The sequence below is a fragment of the Talpa europaea genome (genome assembly GCF_964194135.1).
Source record: "Talpa europaea genome assembly, chromosome: 1".
NCBI lineage: Eukaryota > Metazoa > Chordata > Mammalia > Eulipotyphla > Talpidae > Talpa > Talpa europaea.
The window spans coordinates 4,294,425-4,316,601 of NC_140073.1; the positions used below are offsets into that span (position 1 = coordinate 4,294,425).

Below are 22,177 nucleotides of genomic sequence, written 5' to 3' on the forward strand. Positions count from 1 at the left end.
CCAGCGCGAGGGGCGAGGGGGCCGGGCGGACCGCGAAGGTGAGCCCCGCGGGCTGCCCGGGCCAGCGGGCAGAGCAGCGGCTGGGGGTCCTCGGGGCCCCCGAGGTCGCGGCTGGCGGGGGCGGGGGCGCCGCGGGGTCGCGGCCCGGCTCCCGGGGTGCCCGGGCAGGGCAGGGCAGGGCAGGGCAGGGCGCACCCCTCGGGGCGGGGTCCGGGCAGGGCGGGCCGCTCTCACCTCGCAGGGACCCACGCCCGCCGCCTGGGCCCGCGCTGCTGCCGCGACCAGGACGCCGGCCCCGCTCGGCCCCGCTCGGCCCCGCCGGCCCCGCCGCCGGCCGGGACTCGCCTCCCGCGCGCTCGGGCCGGGCCGGCTGGACGCGGAAGCCGGGGCGGAGGAAGCGCCGCGCACGCCCCGCCCCCTCGGCCAGCGGGAGCCAATCGGAGCCGGGGCCGCCGCGCACGCGCCCTGCCGGCGCCCGGACGCCCCGAGGCGCGCCGCCGGGGGCTGGGCCCCCCTCGGGGTCGGTTTCCCGGGGCTCCTGCCGCCAGCCCCGGGGTCCGAGAGGAGGCGCCTCACGCACAGACCGCTGGCCTGGAGCGGGCTGTGGCGCCGTGTCAAGGAAATTGGGGATGGACAGTCACTGGCCTGACCGCCTGGGCTGGGCCCCGCCTGTGCGTGGCGAGGCTTCCGGGGCGGGGGGCGGGGGGGACCCCGCGGCTAAGATGCTGCGGGCGGCGGCGACGGGCCTGGGCCCCTCTCCCGATGCAGCCCCGCAAGCCCCCGCCCCTCCCGGCCTCCGTTTCCTCGTCCGTAAAGTGAGGAGGTTGGCCCCGATGACCCCAAGAACCCTCAGAGTCTCTGCTAGAAGCCCGGGCCGGCTCCCTGGTTTTTCCAGGGAGCGGCCCAGGAGCCCTGGCTCCGGGAGACCCGCAGGCGGGAGCAGCATTCCCTGCCTGGGAAGACGCGTTGGGCCCCCAAGAGGAGGGTGTGGAACCATTTGTCACCAACAAGTCCTGGCAATGCCAACACCAGAGCCTGCGGTGTAGATTTCAGGGAGAAAAACAGGCTCTGTGCACCTTCCTGAGCCTGAGGGGCCCAGTTGTTCCAAGCGAACAATGGCTCGGGATGCCCTGATCCCCAGGTGTGGAAGGGAGCCAGCTCCAGGCCCTAGCCCTGTCCATGTTTCCTCAGCATCTGAGGCAGCTCTTTGCCTGCCGGCCAAGGCTTTTATGCCCCCATGACACAACTTACCATCTGTCTTCTTCACTAGCACATACTAAGGGTTCAAGGAGGCTCAGATGTGAGCTGGAGGGAGGTGTGTGTGCCTTGGGAACAGGTGTCTCCCAGCTTGCAGCTCTGGGGTCCTCGGCCGCGACACAAAGACACTGCGATCTCTCCCAACCTGCTGGCATGAATCTGTTGTTGAGGGCCCACAGGGTGCAGGGCCGGGGCTGGGCCAGGGATGGCAGCATGGGGAGACACGGCTCTGCCTCAGGAAGGGTACCTTCTAGTGGAATTGGGAAGTGGTGGGAGAGGGGAGAAGAAAGGAGCACAGGAGGAAGGCAGGGTTACAGCATCCGACAGCAGAATTGCCTTTAGAAAATGCCACAAGCAGGAAGAGAAGGGCCCTCACTTCCTGAGCACCTACTGTGTCTCCTCGTGTACCCCATGGACCTCACGGCTTGAAGAGGGAACGAGAATAATAGCTGGCATGCTCACCGCTTTCCTTTATACGGCTTCAACCCTTCTGACACGCTCAGGGCGCGTGGTAGAGCTCCACTTTGTGAGGAGCCTGGAACCTGGGCCAGCGGGAGGGCTGCTGGCAGGGACCCTAAGGGCTGAAACGGGGCCAGAGGGAGGCATTGCAGGTAGCAGGATCCACCGAGCATGGTCAGAACACTGGGCGCTCAGAGCTCAGCAGGTGACGCCAGAAAGGCGGGTGGCCCCTGGTGGGGGACGGGGTGGCGGGTCTGACAGGCAGTGAGGACAGTTTGGAGGTGTAGCTAGAGAGTGTGGAGCTCGGCTGTGCCAGGCAGAGAGTTAACCCTGGAGAGTTCTCAGGAGCACTGGAGAAAACCTAGCCGGGGCTGCCCTTCCCTCCGTGAGGCACCACGGGGGTGATAATGGGTCTCCTCTAAACTAGAGGAGGGGTTCAGTGGCTTGGAAAAGAGAGTAGGTCCCCTTCTGAAGTGAGGCCTTTAAGCCAACTGGCTGTCCCTCACTTTTGCAAGCAATACAGCACCCCAGGGGGCACAAAAGGACTCACCCAATGTCACTCAGGAGAGAATGAACCAAGTCCCCCGCGAGGCCAATGCTTGGGAAGGGCTGGTGACAGAGGCTAACGGTTAAAGGGCTCACAGGCTCCAGAGCACAAGAGAAAAATGTTTAATCTGACGTTCTGCTCGAGGCTGTACCCACAGCTGCAGTTTATCTGCAGACAACCCAGTCTGGGCAAGGACCAACCTTGAGCTGAGCTCCGAGCCAGCTGGAGCCAGGGAGCTGCAAACATAGAGGGGGAGCTACCCGGAGGCCAGGGCTCACCCACAGAAGGCGCAGCTCCAGTGACCTGAGGAAAAGCCTCCTTATCTCCTGTTGAGCCACCGCATCCCTTTCTTTGTCTTTAGCCCCCTCCTGAGCCACTAAGCTGTAGCTCCTTTGTTCTCCAAAGGAGTCCTGGTCCCCCAAACCTGTACAACCTCGCTCCCTTTCTTAGCCAGGGAGGCGGATTTGCGTTTACCTCCTGCCTCTTTGCCAAACAGTTTACAATAAAGCTTCTTTCTTTTCTCAAAACCTGGGCTGGGGGCCTCCCCGGTGGCACAGCAGTTGAGTGCTGCGTTGCAAAGCTGCCCGAAGTCTCCACGGTGCCAGTTCGATCCCCGGCTGCTCCCCGGCCACCGGAGGAGGGTCCCACATGGTGCGCAGACCTCTCCTGCCTCCCGCTGCTCCCCTCAGCAGTGTACTTCGGTCCTTCTACCTGCTCTGCTCCCGCCTGGCTCTGGTGAATTCTCTCACCCTCCCGCACTTCTGACTGTACCCAGTGCTTGTATAAATAAATAAATAAATATTTTTTTAAAAAACAAAAAAACCTGGGCTGGGGTCGTGGTATTGGCCTCTATCCATGTTGGCAGCACTTGGCAACGGTCTCTGGGGCAGCTCCAGAGAGGAGGTCAGAGAGGAAATGCTGCTTCCTCATCCCTGTCCTGGGTGGGAAAGTGTTGGGTGGGTTCTGCAGGAGAGGAGCAGGGCGCACAGCACCGGCTCAGCCTCTGCGGGGACACAAGAGCTGCAGGGTGGCCTGGAAGGGCAGAGTGGGGACAGTCAGGTCTTGCTGTTCTTTTGGGCCCGGGAGCCAACCAGGGCTGGTTGCAGGAATGCCCGTGGGTGCTACTCCCTGTCTTGATTATTCATTTGTTTTTTAATAAATATTGATTGCCTACTGCATCACACACCACTCTACGCCTTGAGATAGCATCAGTGAGCAGTGAGCAAAGCAGCCAGACATCCTGCTCTGTCAGACAGACAAGTCAACAACACCGTGTCAGAAGCTGATGAATGCAATGGGAGAGCGAGGGACAGACAGAGGCATCAGGGATGCTGGGCGGGGGGGGGGGGGGGGGGGGGGCAAATGGCAATATGAATGAGACAATCCCGGTGGTCCTCCTTGTGGAGGTGACATCTGAGCTCTGGCAGGAGGAGGCCATAGGAAGAGGAACAGTCAGTGTAAGAGGAAGTAAAGTGAGAAGGAGGAGGGTAGCTGAGGTCAGAGGAGCAGGAGCGACCTGGGGAGTCTTCTAGAATCTGGAGCTTTGGTTTGGGCTGAGCTGAAAGGGGTCTCTGCAGGGTGCAGAGGAGAGGGGTGGGTTGGGTTAGATTTCAGCTGCAGCTTTCTGGCTGTTGCCTGGACAGACGTGGGAGGGGGCCAGGAGGAGGCAGGGAGGCCTGTCAGGCGCAGGAATCCAAGTGGAGGGGACGGTGGCTTTAGCCCAGGCGCGGAGGGGAGGAGGGAGGCGGGCTGGGAAATGGAATCTGTTTTGCCAGTAACCTTGAAGCAGTTTCCTCCTGGAACGGTGGTGACCCCAGGGTTGGCGCCGCTTTGGGGACCTTGGCAGAGTTCTATGGGCAAAAAGCTGAGCCGAGCATCTCTGTGCCCTGAAGGAGACCCCTCTCTTCTCGATCCCCCACCCCTGTCCTCCAAAGAGAAACAGGTAGCTGTAACCTGGTCACCCCAAACAGAGCCACACGCCACCCTTTTACAGCTCAACATCCCCTACTTTCCCCTGGGAAAGAGGCTCAGCCTTCCCCCTGAGGCTGATGGAGGTTGTTCATGACTCACCAGCAGATTTGGGGAGTCATAAACAACTCTGGGAGAACAGCTCCAGGCCCCATGACTCACTCTCTGGGTGGGGCCCACCAGGCTGGCTCCTGGGGTTCCCCAAAACCCAGGCCACACCTGGCAGGGCCTGCCCCCTAGTGGCCACATTCTGTCTTTGCAGCCTGGCTGCCTGGCCTGGTTGGTGGGGGGGGGGTTGGCCGGCAGCAGCCCATGGCTCAGGGCTGTGGGGATGCATGGGAGGGTGGCCAGGGTCTTACTCCAGCGGGCTCCTTAGGCCTTTGCAGCCCCTGGGACCCCAGCACTGCCCCAGCCTGGCTGTCCCGCCGCTGCAAGGCTGCCCCTGAGCGCTCCCAGCGCGCACCTCCGCCAGCCCCCAGGCCGGGACTGGACTGGCTCCCCTCTCCTGGTGAGGCCTGGGCACTGGGCCACAGCTCACCCTACCCCCAGGGTTAAACATTAGTGGGAGGTTATCAGGCCGGAGGACGGGGGAGGGAGAGGTGGAATTTCGCTTTCAGCAGCAGCTCCTCTGCTCCAGCCACCAGTTCCGCCTTGTGGACAATGCCGGTGGAGGAGTTTGTGGCCGGCTGGATCTCCGGTGAGATACTGCTCTTCCTTTGTCACCTCACCTCCTGCGGGGGTCACTTCCGGGAAGGTGGGGGACACAGGGGAGTGGAGACCAAAGTCCTGGTTTCCCTGGAGGTTGGGGGCCAGCTGTCCCGGAGCCTCTTAGGAGTTGCCTGGGAGAGGGGAGGAAGCCGCAGCGGGGAGGCCAGGCTGCTCGACACCTGCTGAGAAGGAGCCAAGGGGAGCCCGCCAGAGCCCCTCTCTTGGCCCCCTGGGGCTCAGTAAGGGACTAGGCCTTTGAACTCACCTGCGGCCCTGCCTGCCCCCATGGGACTCTGCCCTACCTGGCAGTGGACCGTGCGTCCATCCGGGCTCCTGGGTGACATTTCTCTTAGGAGAAAGAGGGACATTCCAAACCGGCCTCCTGGGGATGTGACATCACCCAAAGCTTCAGAACCAGCCTCTGCTATGCAGGCAAGACCAGGAAGTGGGGGAGGGCTGGGCCAGGCCCTCCTCCCCGGTACCAGCAAGACTCCCCCAAGGACTGAGCCTGCAGCGCCGGGGCGCCCAGGGACCAGGCCCCCGCACTGGACGCGGTGTGAGTTGGAGGAAGGAGTGAAGTTGGCAGGGAGGCAGGAGCTGTAGAAACTCGTCCCAGAGTCCCACGGTCAGATCAGCCAGCACGACGCGCAGGCGGCTCCCAGCATGGTCGCTTGGGCCGGCGCGGTTGGCTCTTCCCTCTGCCTGTGCATCCTCGCCTAGTCGCCGTGTTCCTGCGTCCTCTCAGCCCGGCCCCTGGTGGGGGCCACGGCCGTTTCCTTGGAGGGGGGACCACAGGGGTCTGAGAGGGTCCCGGCACCGTCCTTCTGCCTGAACCCTCTTTCCTCTCGGCGCAGACTTGCTCCCCTGGCCTGGCGCCAGAGCGCTTGCTCATAGCGTCTTTTTGTCACCACAGGAGCTCTGGGCTTGGTCCTGGGACACCCTTTTGACACTGTCAAGGTGAGTCTAGGGGGGGCTGTTCAGGAGAGACCGATGCCACATGAGCCATCTGTCAGGACGCCCTGCGCTCAGGGCCTGGCCGACCAGGCTCTCGCCGTCCTCTCCTGTCCTGCTGCCAGCTGCTCAGAGGGGCAGAGGGGCAGAGGGGCGGTGGGGTGGCGGGGCGGGCTGGTCTGGAGCTGAGCCCCACTGCACACCTGCTCCATCCTCCCTCCAGGTGCGGCTGCAGACCCAGAACACATACCGGGGCATAGCGGACTGCATGATCAAGACTTACCGCCATGAGTCGGTGGGTCCAGGCCTGCTGCTTTGGCATTTGGGGCACTTGGGGCAGTCGGGGCCAGCTTGCTTCCCCCCTCCCTAGGGCTTTGCCCCTGGAGAAAAGCAGACCCAGGCGTGGGGCCTTGCGGCTGGCACACAGCACAGGGCCTGGGGGTGGAACGGAGGCCGTCCCCATCCTCACTCGCCTCCACCTCCCTGCGGTCAGCGGGATGTTTGCCACCAGAGGAGGCCTGGCCAGGGGTGAAAGCACAAAGGGGAGCCTCCCTCATCCCCACCCACTCTAGGGGTCTCTCTGCAGGTCCTGGGTTTCTTCAAGGGAATGAGCTTCCCCATTGCGAGCATAGCCGTGGTCAACTCCGTCCTGTTTGGGGTCTACAGCAACTCGCTGCTGGCCCTCACGGCCACCTCCCACCAGGAACGGCGAGCCCAGCCGCCCAGCTACACAGACGTCTTCATAGCCGGCTGCACCGGGGGGTTCGTGCAGGTCAGAGGGGCTCCTGCGGGTCAGAGCAACGTGTGAGAGCTCGCGCTCACACATGCTCACATGCATGCAGGCACGCAGGCACCCACGCACCCACGCAGGCACGCATGCGCGCGCACACACGGCTCCAGAACACAGGCTGGCTGGAGCAGGACAGGAGTCGGTGTAGGGGACGCAGCCGGCTCCTGGCTGCTGAAGGACCCTGGCCCAGGGGGCTCGGTCTTTCAGGCGTGGAAGCCACAGGGGAGGGTCATGGAGAGCAGAGGGGACAAAAGGCTGAGCGAGCTCAGCTCAGGGGAGGAAGGGACCATGAGGACCCTGCAGGGAGGAGGTCGGTGCCCCACCAGGCTGCTGGGGCTCGCCCTGGTTCAGGGGCCACACTAGCCCTGAGCTGTGGGAAGACCCCTCTGCACGGGACCTTCTCCCCGAGGGCCTGCAGCGTCCACAGAGCCGGCACCCAGTACCCGGGTGTTGCCGTGGTCCTGGCTCTCTCAGGTTGCAGCCCGGCCGCTCTTCCCGCAGCTCACCCCAGTCCACAGAGCCCACAGAAGCAGCCAGATTATGAATCATTAAGTGACTCTCATGATTTGCTTCGGGTCTTTTTCCTCAGCACTTCATTGCCTGGGCTTTGGAGGGGTGCAGTGGGGGACAGGGAGCCTCCAGGTACCAGAGGGAACCCCAGCTGTGCAGGGGCTGAGCACACAGAGGTGCGGGGCCCATGCCCGGCCCCTTCCACGCCCCAGCCTGGCTCCTCTGTTTGGTGCCTGCCTGATACTCCTGACACACATCGGGGCAGAGAGCAAGGGCAAAGGGCAAAGGCAGGCAGCTGCCTCCAGGGAATTAATGATTTATGGGTCTCTCAAATGTCCTGGCTCTTCTGCCCCTCCCTGAGTGGGGTGCAGGTACTTCCCAAGCCCAGAGACCTGCTACTCCTCAAAAATAAGGATGACACCTGTGACCCCAGGCCGAGCGGCCTGAGTTAGGCCTGGTCAGGCCCACCGCCTCAGCCACTTCAAGCTCTTTGCACAAAAGTTGCTTTTGACTCTGCTGGGCTGACCTCTCAGTGGTGCAGGGTGTCTGGTGTTCCCACTGCCATGGGCACCCACCCACGTGCTGGCCTTTGGCCCAGCCATTTCCTGGGCCCCCAGGAGCCCGGGCTCAGGAGTGCAGCCCCTGGCCCTGTCCTCAAGCTCTGTGGTGACAATGGGTCCACCTCACAGGGAGGACCCCCAGACATTGCTTTTCCACCAGGGGGAGAGGAAGGCTTGGCCTCCAAAGGTGGCTGGAGCCTCCCCCAGACTCCTCTGGTTTAGCCACTTCCCAGAACGGACACCCCAAAACACACTAGCCCCCAAGTGAGGTGCTAATGTCCACTCAGACTTGCAATCTCATCTCAACTTTAACAGCCGACATTGAATTGCTTGCTGGCCCTTGACCCACCTGACCACCCCCCCAATACCCCCCAACATGAATGCCACCCCAAATCTGCAACCCACCTTCCTCGGCCAGGTGATGAGAGTCCCGCCCGCCACCACCTTGGCACCTGGGCTCGCTTGTGGCCTCTGTCGGGGCAGAAGAGCGGGGGCTGCAGGAGGCTGAAGACTTTCTTCAGAGCCCCTGTCTCCAGGGTCTGTCCCTGGCTCTCGGGGGGCTGGAGACGTGGAGACGGACCCACTCCTAGAACAACAACCCAGCTGGCCCGTGCCTGCTGCTGGCGGGCCCACTGCGGGAGCAGGGCAGAGTGTTCCCCGAGGGGCCGGCTGCTCGGGAGGCCAGAGACTGCGAGCCCGAGGCCTGGGGGGGCCACGACACTCTGCCCCCCCTCCCTCTCTTCAAAATGGCAGACGGCTCCAGACCAGAGCCCCACCAGCGCCGTCTCGCTTCCTTCCTCGCAGGCCTATTTCTTGGCCCCTTTTGACCTCATCAAAGTCCGCCTACAAAACCAGACAGAGCCGAGGGCACAGCCGGGAGGCCCTCAGCCCCGGTACCGGGGGCCTGTGCACTGCGCGGCCTCCATCTTCCAGGAGGAGGGGCCCCGGGGGCTGTTTCGAGGAGCCTGGGCCCTAACGCTGAGGGACACCCCCACCCTGGGGATCTACTTCCTCACCTATGAATGGCTGTGTCGCGAATACACACCGGAAGGCCAGAATCCCAGTAAGTGAAGTAGGCGAGGGGGCACAGAGAGGTGCCGGGGTGCCGGCTGGGCAGTGCAGGCTGAGGGGGAGGCCAGGGGTGAGGCGGGTGCTTTGTCCCTCGGTCTGACCCTGCCCTGGCCTCTTCCTCCCAGGCTCAGCCACGGTGCTGGTGGCAGGCGGCTTTGCCGGCATCACCTCCTGGGTCACGGCCACCCCCCTGGACGTGATCAAGTCCCGGATGCAGATGGACGGGCTGAAGCAGAGGGCCTACCGCGGGCTGCTGGACTGCGTGGTGAGCAGTGCCCGGCAGGAGGGGCTGGGCGTCTTCTTCCGGGGGCTCGTCATCAACAGCGCCCGGGCCTTCCCGGTCAACGCCGTCACCTTCCTCAGCTACGAGTACCTGCTGCACGCCTGGGGCTGAGCCTCCCGCGAGACCACCGCTGCCGCGCCCCAGGCCCCGCGCCAAGTGGCAGCTTGTGACTCTGCTCCCGATGTAAGAGGCTCAGTCTCCGCAGGCCACCTCCAGCCATGCAGACAGGGCTGGAGAGCAGGCGCCTGGGGCCTGGACTCTGCCCAGAATCCCAGGCTGGTCTCCGCTGGCCAGCAACACCCGCCTTGACGGCCTTGTGAAAATGGTGCTGGTGACATTCCGTCTCCCCTCTGCCCTGTGACTTCACCCCTCGGCAAGCCCCACCCTCCGCTCTGCCACGATACAGCGGCCCGTGGATTCCAGGGACGTGTCCTCGCCGCCTCCCACTCACCTCCTTTCAGACTTCCCTGCAGGCCCGGCAGAGCCTTCTCCCTCCTGCCTCTGCACGGCCCTGCCGGGGAGGTCCCAGCTCCTTCACCACATGGGCTCTCCTGCCGCCCCACTAGCTTTCCCCCACTCCAGGGGTGGCCCCCTCAGCCCAGCCGTGCTCTCAGCGCCAGCCCGGAAGGCCTAGCGCCCCGAGCAGGCCCCGCGAGGCAGCCGCCACGGGCACCATCATCCCCTGACCGAGCACTGGCTCCCTCCTCGACTCACCCCACCTCTGCCACAGACTGACTGCGGGGCTTTCTCGTCCTTGTCCATTTTCTCGTCTCCTTGAGGTGAGGGGTCTCCTCGCAGTGGAGGCTCAGAGCAGCCAGGCTGGGCGGAGATGCTCCTTCACCCCGACCTCTCCCCTGCTCCTGAGGCCGCACCTGCTTTCCCGGTGCCCCTGCCTCTACTAAGAGGCCCTTGTGTCCGGCCCCTCTGAGGGCGTCTCTGTGAGTGGGGCCGGAGCCAGGGCTTCTGTTTGCCCCCTTCCAACGAAGGCACCTCTTTTGTTTATCCATCTCCATCGCTAAGTGCTAAGTGGGGATTAAAAGCTGGCTCAGAGCGTTTTCCTTGACAATAAAGCTGAGCAGTTTGTGCAGCTCACGCCCTGGTCTGGCCTGGGCCCGCCTCCCGGCGACCCGCGGCTGGAATGCCTGCTGCTTATCGGAGGTGCCCTCATAACCACCCGTGGCCTTGTCACAGCGGTGAGGTCTGTGACTCGCTCCAGGCAGACCACTGAGTGCAGGCCCACGCTGTCAACTGTCGTCACCATTCTAGAGCATCCCAAGGACACTGGGAGCCCCCCAGGACACTGGGCACCCCCAAAGATGCTGGGTGGCCCCAGCCTACTCTTGCAGGCTCCTCAGAGCAGTGCTCCCTCTAGACTCCTCCCATATCAAAGGAGACCCCAACTCCTGTTAGCCCTGCTTCTGAGGTTTTCCAGGGCTCATTTCTTCCTTTCTAGTCTTTACACCATAGCCCTGGTCCTGACCCGAATCTGGAAAAGTCACTCCGTTTTTTCAGATGCTGCTCAGTTACTTCTCCTTATTCTTAGGAATCAGGACTCCTGCCACAGCCCCCACGGCCTTCAGATATTCAGCTTCTCCAGGTTCTTAAATCGGTTTCCTCCCACCACAGGACATTTGCACCTGCTGTTCTCGCTGCCTGTGCGCCTCCTGTTCATCCTCCAGCCCTCAGTTCAGAGGGGAGCTCCTCAGTCCTCTGTCTAGGTCGGATTGCTTATGCTGACTCTGAGGACCTGGAGGGCTTATAAAATACAGATTCTGGTCTCACCCCCAGCGTTTCTGATTTGGTAGGTTTGGGGCACACCCAGAAATGTGTGATCACTGAGTTCTCAGCTGCTGGTCAGGCCACAGCTTGAGAACCACTGGCCTGTGCATTTGTGTCTCGCCCTCTCATACGCTTCCTCACACACACGCTCTCGTTCGTGTGACGCTGTGGTTACAGCCAAGCATGGTTTAATGATGTTTCAGTCAATGACAGACCTCAGAGCTGACAGTGGTCCCAGTGGGCCCCACCATGTGGGTGCGGTGGGGGGGGGCACTCACCACCAGACGCGCGTTGCTAAGCGATGTCGCCTGTGGGACTCGTTCCTCGAGACGGTGAGCTCGTGAGCAGACACCCGCCTGTCGAGCTGTCGTCCGCACTCTGGCTGACACACGGAGCTGCTCAGTAAACAGTTTTGAACAAATGAACAAATAAATAAAAGGAAAAAAACCTGCTTTTCCTCACGTGATCTCTGGCGGGTTGGCGCCCTCTAGCAAGCACCTAGACTCCAGATCCGTGATAACAAACGAGTTTAAAGCCGTGGCGGTGGCGGCCAGAGCGGCGCAGGCGTGAGTGGGCCCAGCCACAGGCACTGCAGCTGCCAGGGCTCTTGAGTCCCTGGCGAGCCGGCTTGGCATTTGCTGCTGGGAGGCCTGGTGAATTCTGCTGTGGGTGAGGCAGACGCTGGGCACAGAGGGGTCATCTTTGACGGGTTCATGGCGTGCAGGACATCGTGGTGGGGAAGGCACTCGCTTTCTCATCCCTTGGGTACAAAACCCAGTTCTCTCTGCCGTGACTTGCCCAGCACCACTGGCAGCTAAGCCTTCTGGAACATCGGCCTTGCCTGGTCGTCCTTGCTGGGCGGTTCCCGCATCCTCACCAGCGTCGGAGAGGCCCATGGCAAGGATGTCCCCCCACCCGCCACCACGGAAATCCTCAGGCCGCCAGAGGCTCACTTTGATGCTGGAGAACTCATCACACAGAGAGAGCCGGTCTCCAGGCAGGCGAGCGATGACCCCTGGGGCCAGCAGCCACCTTGGGGCTCATCCCAGATAATGTGTCCCCGACACGTCTGACCTTCAGGAAGGAGTCCAACGGGTGGCTCCGCAGGAGGCAGATCTGTGGTGGAAAGGCCAAGCCACCGCGGAAGGCAGCCGACATCCCTGCCGAGGGCAACTCCAAAGCCGCACAGCTGATGGCCAACTTGCTGGCCACTGCAGGCGCCGGCCTGGCGGAGTTGTGCAAGCTGGAGGCCAGAGGATGTCACCTCCCAGCTCTCGGGACATCACCTCCCTGCTGGCCAGGTAGGGGTGGGAGGCTGGGGCGCTGCTCATCCAGCTGCCCCAGCCAGGCCTGCCCTTCCCCTGTCTCCTGGGGCCATCTGGCCCACTCCCAATGAGGGGCCACCTGCCGTCCTTCTGCCCCACCCCCCCAATCACTGTGATTGGCTTAAAATGAAGGGAATAAAAGTAAAGTCTCTTCAACTCTCTAAAAAAAAAAATCATCACGAACTTTGCAGGAAGCAAGCGCACTTCCCAAGAATCCCTTCAAAACAAAGAGTGAGAATAAGCCAGGGTATTGGGATGGGGGCGGCCCTGTTGGGGAGGGGGTTTAGACAGTGACATGTGACCTTGGGCAGTAAAGACCCACAGGGCAGAAGATGGACGGTGTGGCCCCCGGCCGTGAGGGGGAGCAGGTCCTGGAAGGGGCTACCTCAGAGGATAAACCAGGAAACCTCCACCCACCAAAACCAGGGCCTCTGAAGAAACTTGCCTTTCTCCCTTGCAGTGGAAAAAAACAAGAATAAGACCTGGCTGCCCTCTGAACCACCAGCCAGAGGCCTGCCCACCTCAGTCCCTTCAGGTCTGGACGCCTGCCTGGGAGCAATTAGCCACCAAGGTAGTAGCGCCCCCTCGTGCCTTATTGGAGTAACTACACTTTTCCTAAGGACCAGCTCCCTAAGTCAGGAGCTTCAGATTTTTCAGAATTTAAGTGCAATTTAAAAACATATACATTTTGGACCTCCCCGGTGGCACAGCGGTTGAGCGCTGGGCTGCGAAGATGCCCGCAGCCTCTGCAGCGCCAGTTTGATCCCCGGCTGCTGGCGAGGGTCCCACATGGCACGCAGACCTCTCCTGCCACCCAATTAAAAAAAAATATATATATACACACACACACACACACACACACACACACACACATACATTTTGGGCCTCCCTGGTGGCACAGGGGTTAAGTCTCAGAGCTATCAAGCTATCTCCAGCCACTGCAGCACGATTTCGATCCCCGGCCAGGGAGAAACCCACACGGCACAGCAGACCTCTCCTGTCTCCCCGCTGCTCCCCTCAGCAGTGAATTTCTGTCAGTCTGCGTGTTCTGCTCCCCACTCTGTCTCTGGTGAATCCTCTCACGCCCCCTAGCACCTCTGGCCTACACCCCACCCCACCCCATTTATGTATGCATAAATAAATAAAAATAAAATATTTTAATAAATATATGTATAATTTCATATATACATTTATATCATTTATATCACCTTACATTTATAAGGATAAAAGCCACTATGAAAAAAAAAAAAGCCACTATGAGTCAAAGCATGAGTAGAAACAAAAGCAACAGATTTCTCTCTCCAAGGATTTCAAATGTTACATTTATCAGATAGAATGTAGAATAATCAGGCATTAAATATTTAAATATAGAGAAAAAAACGAAAGAGAAGAAATAGTATAAGAATGATTATGTGGGGCTTTCCCTGGTGGTGCAGTGGTTGAGCCCTGGGCTGCGAAGCTGCCTGCAGCCTCTGCAGTGCCGGTTCGATGCCCGGCCACCAGCAAGGGTCCCACATGGCGCGCAGACGTCTCCTGCCGCCCGCTGCTCCCCTCAGCAGTGTCCTTCGGTCCTTCTGCCTGCTCTGCTCCCCGCTCTGGCTCTGGTGAATTCTCTCACCCTCCTGCGCTTCTGACTGTACCCAGTGCTTGTATAAATAAAATAAATAAATCTTTAAAAAAAAAAAAGAATGATTATGTATATTTTGGGGGAGAAAAGCCAAGAGAACCCTCATGGCTGAAGAGAACAAGAGGCAGGTGGGAAGAAGCCACTCGGGTTGCAGTGCGGGCACAGTCTGTCGGTGCTGCCAAACCTTTCTGCTCTGGGGCTCCCTTCACCCAGTGCTTCTTCTCAAGCCTGGTGATGAGGACGGTGACATCTAGCACGTGTGTAGTGCTTACAATAGTGCCTGGCAAGTAGAAAACATTTTATAAATATTCATTTCTTTTTTTTTATGATTTATTTATCTATGCATATAAGAACTGGGGTACAGGCCAGAGGTGTGGGGGGTGAGAGGATTCACCAGAGACAGAGTGGGGAGCAGAACAGGCGGATCTACTGAAATACACTGCTGAGGGGAGGAGCAGGGAGACAGAAGAGGTCTGCTTCTAGGTTATCTCTTTTTTTTTTTTTAAAGATTTATTTATTTATTTATACAAACACTGGGTACAGTCAGAAGCACAGAACTGCAGACTGATGAAATACACTGCTGAGGGGTGCAGTGGGCGGTAGGAGAGGTCTGTTGTGCCATGTGGGACCCTCGCCAGTGGCCGGGGATCGAACCGGCGCTGCAGAGGCTGTGGGCAGCTTCGTAGCCCAGCACGCAACCGCTGCGCCACCAGGGGAGGCCCATCTAGGTTATGTCTTAACCCCTTGCGCCACCAAGGAGGCCCCTAAATATTCATATCTTTAATCCTCCTGATCTGCCTGTACTCAGCCACTTCCTGTTTGTCCCTCTTGCCGGCCAGGCACTCTGGAGCTGGGGCTGTGTCTCCTTCGTCTCTGCTGCCCTGGGCTCTGGCATGCCTTCTGATCATAGGGGTGTCCGTTTCAGGCTTGTAAATAAACTGAAATTATGCTCGTAATTTCTCTGTCCCTCCCTCTTACACCTGCAAAGCCCCGAGCACTATCTTGACAAAAGCGCGGGTCTGTTGGAAGAGGAGGGCCCTCTCGGCTTCCTCTTGTTCCCTCACCTCGGGTCCCATCCACGAGGAGCTTCCTGACTTGGTTTCTGGCCACCATCTTTGCTCCACACCTTTCCTGATGTCCTTCTAGAATTAAAGATTAGAATCTAGATGTCCAACTAGAATTACAATTTTATTTTATTTTTAAATACTTATTTATTTTTGCATACAAGAGCTGGGGTACAGGCCGGAGGTGTATGTGTTGGGGGGTGGGTGAGAGGATTCACCAGAGACAGAGTGGGGAGCAGAACAGGCAGACTGATGAAATACACTGCTGAGGGGAGCAGCGGGCGAGACAGGAGAGGTCTGCCGCGCCATGTGGGACCCTTGCCGGCCGGCCGGGATGGAACCGGCACTGCAGATGCTTCACAGTGCGGCGCTCAACTGCCTGCGCCACCAGGGGAGGCCCCCGGCTTCTGACATGGGACACCCCATGTCAGAAATGGAATGATTTCAGAAAAATAACTCTACATGAACACGGAGAAGGGAAAACGGACTCTGTGAGGAAAGGTTAAGTGATTTGGGGCCTGAGGCGGGCCTTAGGTAGGCAGAACTGTCTACCGCATCTCCTTGTCCAGCTGCCAGCTATTGAGGGATCAGAGGGGGAGCAAGTAGGGGTGCCACCTCCCCACGATCCCATTTAGAAGGGGATCCCATGTCAGGAACCCTGAATAAACGCCTCCTACCTCTTCTCGCGCAGGAGGGGGCGGTGAGGGAGAAGGACTCCAAGTGAAAGGTGCTTGTCAGCACGGAAGCATGGCCCAGGCACTATCCCTGACCAGTAGGTCTTGGCTGAGGCAGCCGGGAAGCGCCTGAGCTGCGGTCCTGGAGGCAGAGGTGCACGCTGGGGCTCCTCGCACAGAGTCCATGACAGTACACACTCATGCACACGCCTGCACACGCACACACACACCTCCCCACTTGCTGGAAAGGCCACACGTGGGATTCGGGCCAGGAGTCCGTGTCGCTTCCCCAGGCCGTGTCCTCTCAGTGACATCGTCCTCTCCGTCCTGCCCCAGGCTCGGCCTCAGGTCTTGTCATCAGCCACATCCTCAGCCTCTCCACCGCCAGGTCTCCCAACTTCGACTCACCTCAGTTATTCTAGAAGCCCTACATGACGTGTCCCCCAACCCAGATGAAACACTTCGGGGCACCTACCACCCAGCTTGCTGGGCTAAAGGCCCCTTCTGCTCCCTGGGCCTTGTGTTCACCTCCCCCTGCCGTGCTCCGAGCTGGCCTCTGTCCCTGGCCTCTGCTCCGCTGTCTGTCGCAGCTCACCTCCGCCAGGAGTCTCCTGGGCTTGACAGGCCACAGCGTGTGCCTTGCTGACCTCCTTAATCACACGCCACCCTGTCCTCAAGTCCTGTCAGCAGGGGCCCCATCTTTGCCACCTCATCACACAGGGAGCCCGGCTGAAGAGATGTCATAACATTGTCAGGAAATGACAGACTGCGTGAACACCTAGTCTGAGTTCTGGGCCCTTTCTGCTTCCCAAGGAGGTCCCTAGCTGGCCCCCTCTTCCTGGGCCTGCTGTCCCAGAGCGAATTGGTCACAGCAGCAGAAATGTCCTGGGCAACACTTGGGATCTGTGAGTCCACCAGGGGGTCCCCATTCCCTGGGGATTCTGGAAGAGGAGGCTCTCGGCCAGTCAGCCACAGACAGCGGCAGCAACCCTTAGCTGTCGATTTTAAAAACTGGTGTTGGAAGTTCCTACCTTGGCCTCTTAAATAACACCCCAGCTCTTTTGGAATTTGAAAACTTTATTTCCAGAAGCAGAAGTGTTCTTAACACAGAATTCAGGGGTTGGCCTGACTGCAAAGCCCGAAGTCCCCCCACCCAAGTCGTGGCCTCCCTAGAGGTTCAGAAGCCACCGGGCAGCCCAGCTCCCCCAGCGCCCCGTCTTTAGACCTTCCTCCTGGGGTCTGGCCCACTTCCGCTCAGAGCGCACGCTTGGTCCCCCAGCTTGTCTCTCTTCTGCACCTTCCATAGAAGCTCCATTTCCACGGGAAAGAGACCAGCCCCCACGCAGCCGTCTGAGGGCGTTTCCATGGGAAACAGAAGGGGAGGGCGGGCAGCAAGGGCCCCTCACAGGCAGCACAGCCGCTCCACCTCCTCCTCACACGCGTAGAATTTTTCAAATAGCTCGGGGGAGGTGCCATTGCACTCGAACCACCTCCTCAGCGTGCCCAGGGCCAGCAGGGCATCAGCTTTGGTGGGCAGGGGTTCGAAACCGTCCTCTCCGCCCCCTCCCTCGTCCTCCGTGCCCAGCTCCTCTTTGCACACTCCAAGCCCAGGATCCTCACCCTCCAGGTCCACAAAGCGGCGAAACTCCTCGTGGCTCAGCCCACTGGGGACTGGGGGCATCTCCGTGACCTTGCCCAGGGACAGGGGCGCCTGGCAGGGAGCCAGCCCTTCCTGAACAAAGCTGCTGAGGATGAGCTGGGGGGGCACCTTGGCCCAGGCCGCTGCCGCCAAGTGCAGGGCGTCCAGCATCGTGATGCCTGCCCCTGCCCGGGCCAGCGAGGTACCAGTCCTCTCGCTCTGGATGGCAGCCAGCTTGCCCAGCAGCCGGTGCCGATAATGGGCCTTGAAGGCCCGGACCACGGAGCTGGGCAGGGCAGGTGTGGTGCTGGTGGCGGGCAGAGGCAGAAGCCTCACATGGCAGAGCCCGGGCAGGCCTGCCAACTCCTTCCCCTCACGGGCAGCCAGCAGCAGGGCGACCTGCCGGCCTTGCTGCCCCATGTCCTGGTCAAACTGTGCCAACCACTCTGCCCAGGGGATGCCCAGGTCAGGGTGGTAGGAAGCGGGCAGAGCCTCACTGCTGACCCCAAAGAAGCATCTGGGGGCTGCCTGGAGCCCACTAACCAGTACCCGCCGCTTCTCTGTGCCCTGGCTGTTGGCACACAGCAGCACCTGCACTTGGTCACACGCTCCTACTCCGCCGCCGGGCACTGCCCGATACAGCAAGGGCACTTCAGCACAGCCGAAAACGTCCTCTGCGGAGAAATCTTTGAGGGAAAGGGGTGGCTGGGCCTGGGGCGTGGGGCCTGGCGGAGGTGGCTCTGGGGTGAACGGAGGCACCAGGACATGTCGGGCCCCAAAGCCCACATTGTTTCGGCGTTTCCAGCGGACCAGCCAGCCGATGCTGGGCACGAAGTCCTGGCCCATGATGTCGGCCAGCTCCTTGGCCTTGTGCAGCAGCATGGGCCCCGTCACGTCCCAGGCCTTGGCCCGGGCCACGTGGTACCAGCAGAGCAGCGCCTCGTCGATGCTGCTGTACTTGGACTCCCGCTTGCGCTTGCGCTCCCGGTTGGCGGTGCCGCTGCACCAGTCGGCCAGCAGCTTCTCCTTGTTCTTGCAGATGCGTGAGATCTGAGGCTGCGAGACCTGGAAGCGCCGCGCCACCTCTGACTGGGACATCTTGGACTCATCCAAGAGCTCCAGCACCTGGATCTTCTCTGCCAGGGAGAGGGCGTGCAGCTTCTTCTTGCTGTTCAGCTCCATGGCTCCTCCAGAGCGCCTGCGGGAGGGGGACACCGTGAGGGGTGCATGCAGCCCGGTGGCACGGGAGAGGAGCCCAGCCGGGAGAAGAGAATATGTCGGGGCGGAGGGCGAGGGGAGCCCACTGGCGAGGAGGTGAGAGGGCCGGGTGGCGTGGGCAGGGCGGCTGGCATGGCAGGAAAGCCAGAACAGAGCTGGGGAGGGGACTCCGGGGTCAGGAGGAGAGGGGAGTCTGGCCTGGGGTTTGGCATCACTGGGGGAGAAAGATGGAGTGGAGGGCACAGCTGCAGACAACAAAGGCACATGGATGTGGGGGGCTAGGGGGCAGGTGTGGGGATAATGGGGGGAGGGGAGGGATCCCAGCAGGGGGCTGGGAGTGAGGAGCTGGGCCGACTTAGATGCTACTGGGGGCCCCAGCAGTGGGTGAACAGAGTTGGGGTGACAGGTGCACCGACGACAAAGAGGGCCAGATCGGGGCCAAGAGCGAATGTGGTTTGCCGCTGGGTGGGAGGCGCTCAGGCTGGGCGAGGGTCCGCTCTGGGGGGCCTGGGAGGGCGCTCGGCCGAGGGCAGGTGCCCCGGCGACAAAGGGCCCGAGGGGTGAGGAGGCGCGGGCGGCGAGGGGGCGGGCGCCCCAGCGGGGAGGGCGCCGGCCTGGGCAGGTACCGGGGCTGGGGCCGAGCGGCGGGGCCCGGCGGGCCGGGCGCGGGCTCCGAAACCCGGCCGGCCTCTCCCAGCTCGGCGCGGAGTCGTCGGTGGGGCGGCTCCAGCGCCCGCCGCCCCGGGCCTCCCGCCTCCCGCCTCGCGCTCCGCACCCACCTCAGGCGCTCGTCCCGCGGCTCCCGCCCCTGCCCTGGCCCGAGCCCGAGCCGTGTCCAGGCGGCGACGGGAGCGCCGGGGAGGGACGGGCGCCGCGACTCGGAGGGCGGAGCGGGCGGAGGGGCCGCGCGGGCGGGCGGGCGGCGGGCGGGCGCGCGCACAGCGGGGCCCCGAGCGCGCCGCCCGCGCCGGGCTCTCTCCCGGCTGGGAAGACCGCGGGGCGACCGCGGGGCTCCCACCCGCCGCAGCCCCGCCCCGGCCCCGCCGGATTGGCCCTCCGCCGCGCCCGTCCCGCCCCCGCTAAATCTCATTGGCCGTCGAGGAAGTGGCGGTTCCTCGCCCGGCGCGAGGACGGGGCCTCCGGGGCGGGGGCGGGGCCTCCGGGGCGGGGGCGGGGCCTCCGGGGCGGGGGCGGGGCCCGGCGGCCGGAGTTCCCGCGGCGCGGCCGGCGGCTGCGGACCTGGGCCCGGGGCCGACCTCGGGCCCAGCGATCCCCGGCCACGAGCCTGGGCGGCGTCGGCCTCTCACCCCCCAGGCAGGGCGATACCCCTCACGGCGTGGTCAAAGAAAATGAGGAAACGGACGCAAAGTTTAGGCCGCACGAACGGCGCCACCTTGGACAGCGCTGGCCGCAAGTCCGCGTCCACCAGGCGCAGCTCGCCGGGGCCAGGGCGAACTTCTGCTGGTTCTGGCACCAACTGGCAAGATTCAGGCTCCGAAACTCAAAGTCTGGTGTCGGCCCCTCGGTCCTGCCTGGGCTTGCCCTTTGCTGTAGAAACAGCCTGCAGCCCGCACCGCCCCAACGCGCCTGCTCGCCCCTGTCCAGGCTCGGCCCCCCCGCCCCCCGCCGCTCCCTCGCGCCCGCGGGAACACTTGGGCCACAGGCCTGGGTCCCCATCTCTTTCCTTCTCCTCTGGGGGACCCTCTTTTCCAACCTCAGTCCGTTCCCATCTCCTGCAACGCCCCCCCCCCCAACACACACACACACAATTCCCCCTCACCTATGCCCGCTAGTGTCCTCGTTTTTCCTGTTTCTTCTCTGGCCCTTGCTCAGCCACCAAGGAGGGAGCCTTATTCTCCCCGCTCCTGACCTTTCTCTGTGTTTAACACGAGGAGAGGGACGGTGGTGTTCCCAGCAACCCCCAGCCCGGGCACCCTGCTTGGTCACAGCCCAGACCACAGATTCCAGCAGGTAACTCCGACTTTCAGACTTTCTGGAAAACCCCAAGGACAGTAGTCTCTAAAAAAAAGTTTTAAGAAGCGCAGAACAGGGCCTCCCTGGTGGTGCAAAGGGTTAAGATGTAACCTATGAAGCTATCCACAGCCACTGCAGCACGTTTCATCCCCCACCAGGGAGCTACCCACACGGCACAGCAGACCTCTCCTGACTTGCCCACTGTTCCCCTCAGCAGTGTATTTCAGTCTGTTCTGCTCCCCACTCTGTCTCCCGTGAATCCGCTCACCCCCCACACCTCTGGCCTGTACCCCAGTTCTTGTATGCATAATCTTAAAAAAAAAAAGGCAGAACACACTCCAACGAGGTACACCAGGCGCACAGGGCAGCAGTCAGTGGGGGCTGCAGGGAAGGGAACGGTTTTGTGGAGAGTCTGCACCTCCCTCTGCCCCTCAGCCCCTGGAGCTGCACACAAGCAAGCAAACCAGGTGAGCAGTCTGAGGTGCTACTCTATTCATTCCTCAAGCAAAAGGCTTTCAAACCAACCAGCGATGTCATTAGCTTTCTGGTGTCATTAGTACTTGTTTATGAACTCAAGCGCGGTCATGGCCACGGTTTGCGCCCTATATCCATGTCCAGCCTGATTTTCTCCAAACCCATCAAAACAGGATGCTGATTTAACCCAAATGTATTAATCAAAACTTTCTTCTTTAAAATAAGAAACTGATGTAACTTGAATTTACGTAGAACTTAAACCTGACAAAATACCTGATTTTATATGTTTCACATACTGGGGTTTCAGCGAAAAAAGTTAAATTTTGGGAGAAAAGCTGTATTTCAAAACCAACCTCCCTGTCCCCAACCCCCTCAACAAAACACCACCTTCCTTTTCTTCCTCAGGAAGCAAGCTGAGAAGCGGCTTTTTAAACCAGGACAGGGAGTCCAGAGAGAGGGCTCTGTGTAAAAACGTTTATTTGTACTAATGTTCAGAGTACAGGAGCTAAAGAAAGAAAGAGACCTCAACTCCAAAGCAACAGTGAATCAGGGCCTGCCCACGGCCAAGAGGAAGGCCACTCCAGGTGTCCTGGCAAGGCTGTCCCCCTACTTAATGTCAGTGTCACCAGGCAGAAAACTGAGGAATCAGGGTGTGAAGACCTTACCAGCTGCTAGCGAGCGTGCAAGGGAAGAAAGGGGTGTCTAAGTGGCTTCCCCAAGAGCCAGGAGCCAGGAAACACAGAGCAGGAGGCAGAGGCTCCAATTCGGTTAAGGGCAGGAGCTGAGTGCCCAGGTCCAGGAAGAACAAAAAGGGGATTTCGGAGGTAGGCTTTTTCGTCGAGTTAAAAAACAGGCACATTATCCAACGTCTCCCTGTGGCCCCCCAAGTGCTGGCCTGGCCCCCTGATGCTTCTGCTGTCCCCACAAAACCAAAGGGAATAAGGAGGGGTGACAGAAGACAGAAAATTCCAAGGGTGGGGAATGCTTCGGTTGCCAGAGACCACCTGTGGCAATGAGCCATGTGAGCCTAAGGAGAAATTGGGGTGAAGCTGCCACTCCCCCTCGGGTGGGGTGGACAGAGACGGGGTAGAGCCAGGAGGGTGAGCAAGAACGTCCCGCTCAGGCAGAGGATCCTGGGTAGCAGGAACAGAGGGCGACAGAGTTGCCCTGCAGGAAGGGGCAAGGCGAAGCAAGCAGCAGCACGAAGGGCAAGGACAGCTCCTGCAGCGTGGCCGCAGCTCAGGCGCTGCTCATTCCCATGGCTCCTAGCAAAAGGCCCCGGCCAGGCTCCCCTCTGGG

General features: G+C 61.1%; 2 protein-coding genes across 5 annotated transcripts; one reads left to right on the plus strand and one right to left on the minus strand.

Moving 5' to 3' along the window:
• Nucleotides 1-4,597: 4,597 nt before the first annotated feature.
• Nucleotides 4,598-9,215, plus strand: SLC25A45 (solute carrier family 25 member 45; the record flags this gene model as incomplete). Of its 4 annotated transcripts, none has more annotated exons than XM_084241379.1 (6): nucleotides 4,598-4,985; nucleotides 5,853-5,896; nucleotides 6,114-6,185; nucleotides 6,477-6,662; nucleotides 8,555-8,813; nucleotides 8,947-9,215. In XM_084241379.1, the coding sequence occupies 6 exons, from the start codon at nucleotides 4,892-4,894 to the stop codon at nucleotides 9,213-9,215; spliced, it is 924 nt and encodes a 307-aa protein (XP_084097505.1). The 4 variants fall into 4 exon arrangements, with proteins under 4 accessions (XP_084097505.1, XP_084097506.1, XP_084097508.1 ...); XM_084241380.1 differs by having other exon boundaries at nucleotides 4,892-4,928; XM_084241382.1 differs by lacking the exon at nucleotides 6,477-6,662 and having other exon boundaries at nucleotides 4,892-4,928.
• Nucleotides 9,216-16,975: 7,760 nt separating this feature from the next.
• On the minus strand, nucleotides 16,976-18,394 carry TIGD3 (tigger transposable element derived 3; the record flags this gene model as incomplete). Its single annotated transcript, XM_084253642.1, has 1 exon — nucleotides 16,976-18,394. One exon carries the CDS (start codon nucleotides 18,392-18,394, stop codon nucleotides 16,976-16,978), a length of 1,419 nt encoding a protein of 472 aa, XP_084109768.1.
• Nucleotides 18,395-22,177: the final 3,783 nt, after the last annotated feature.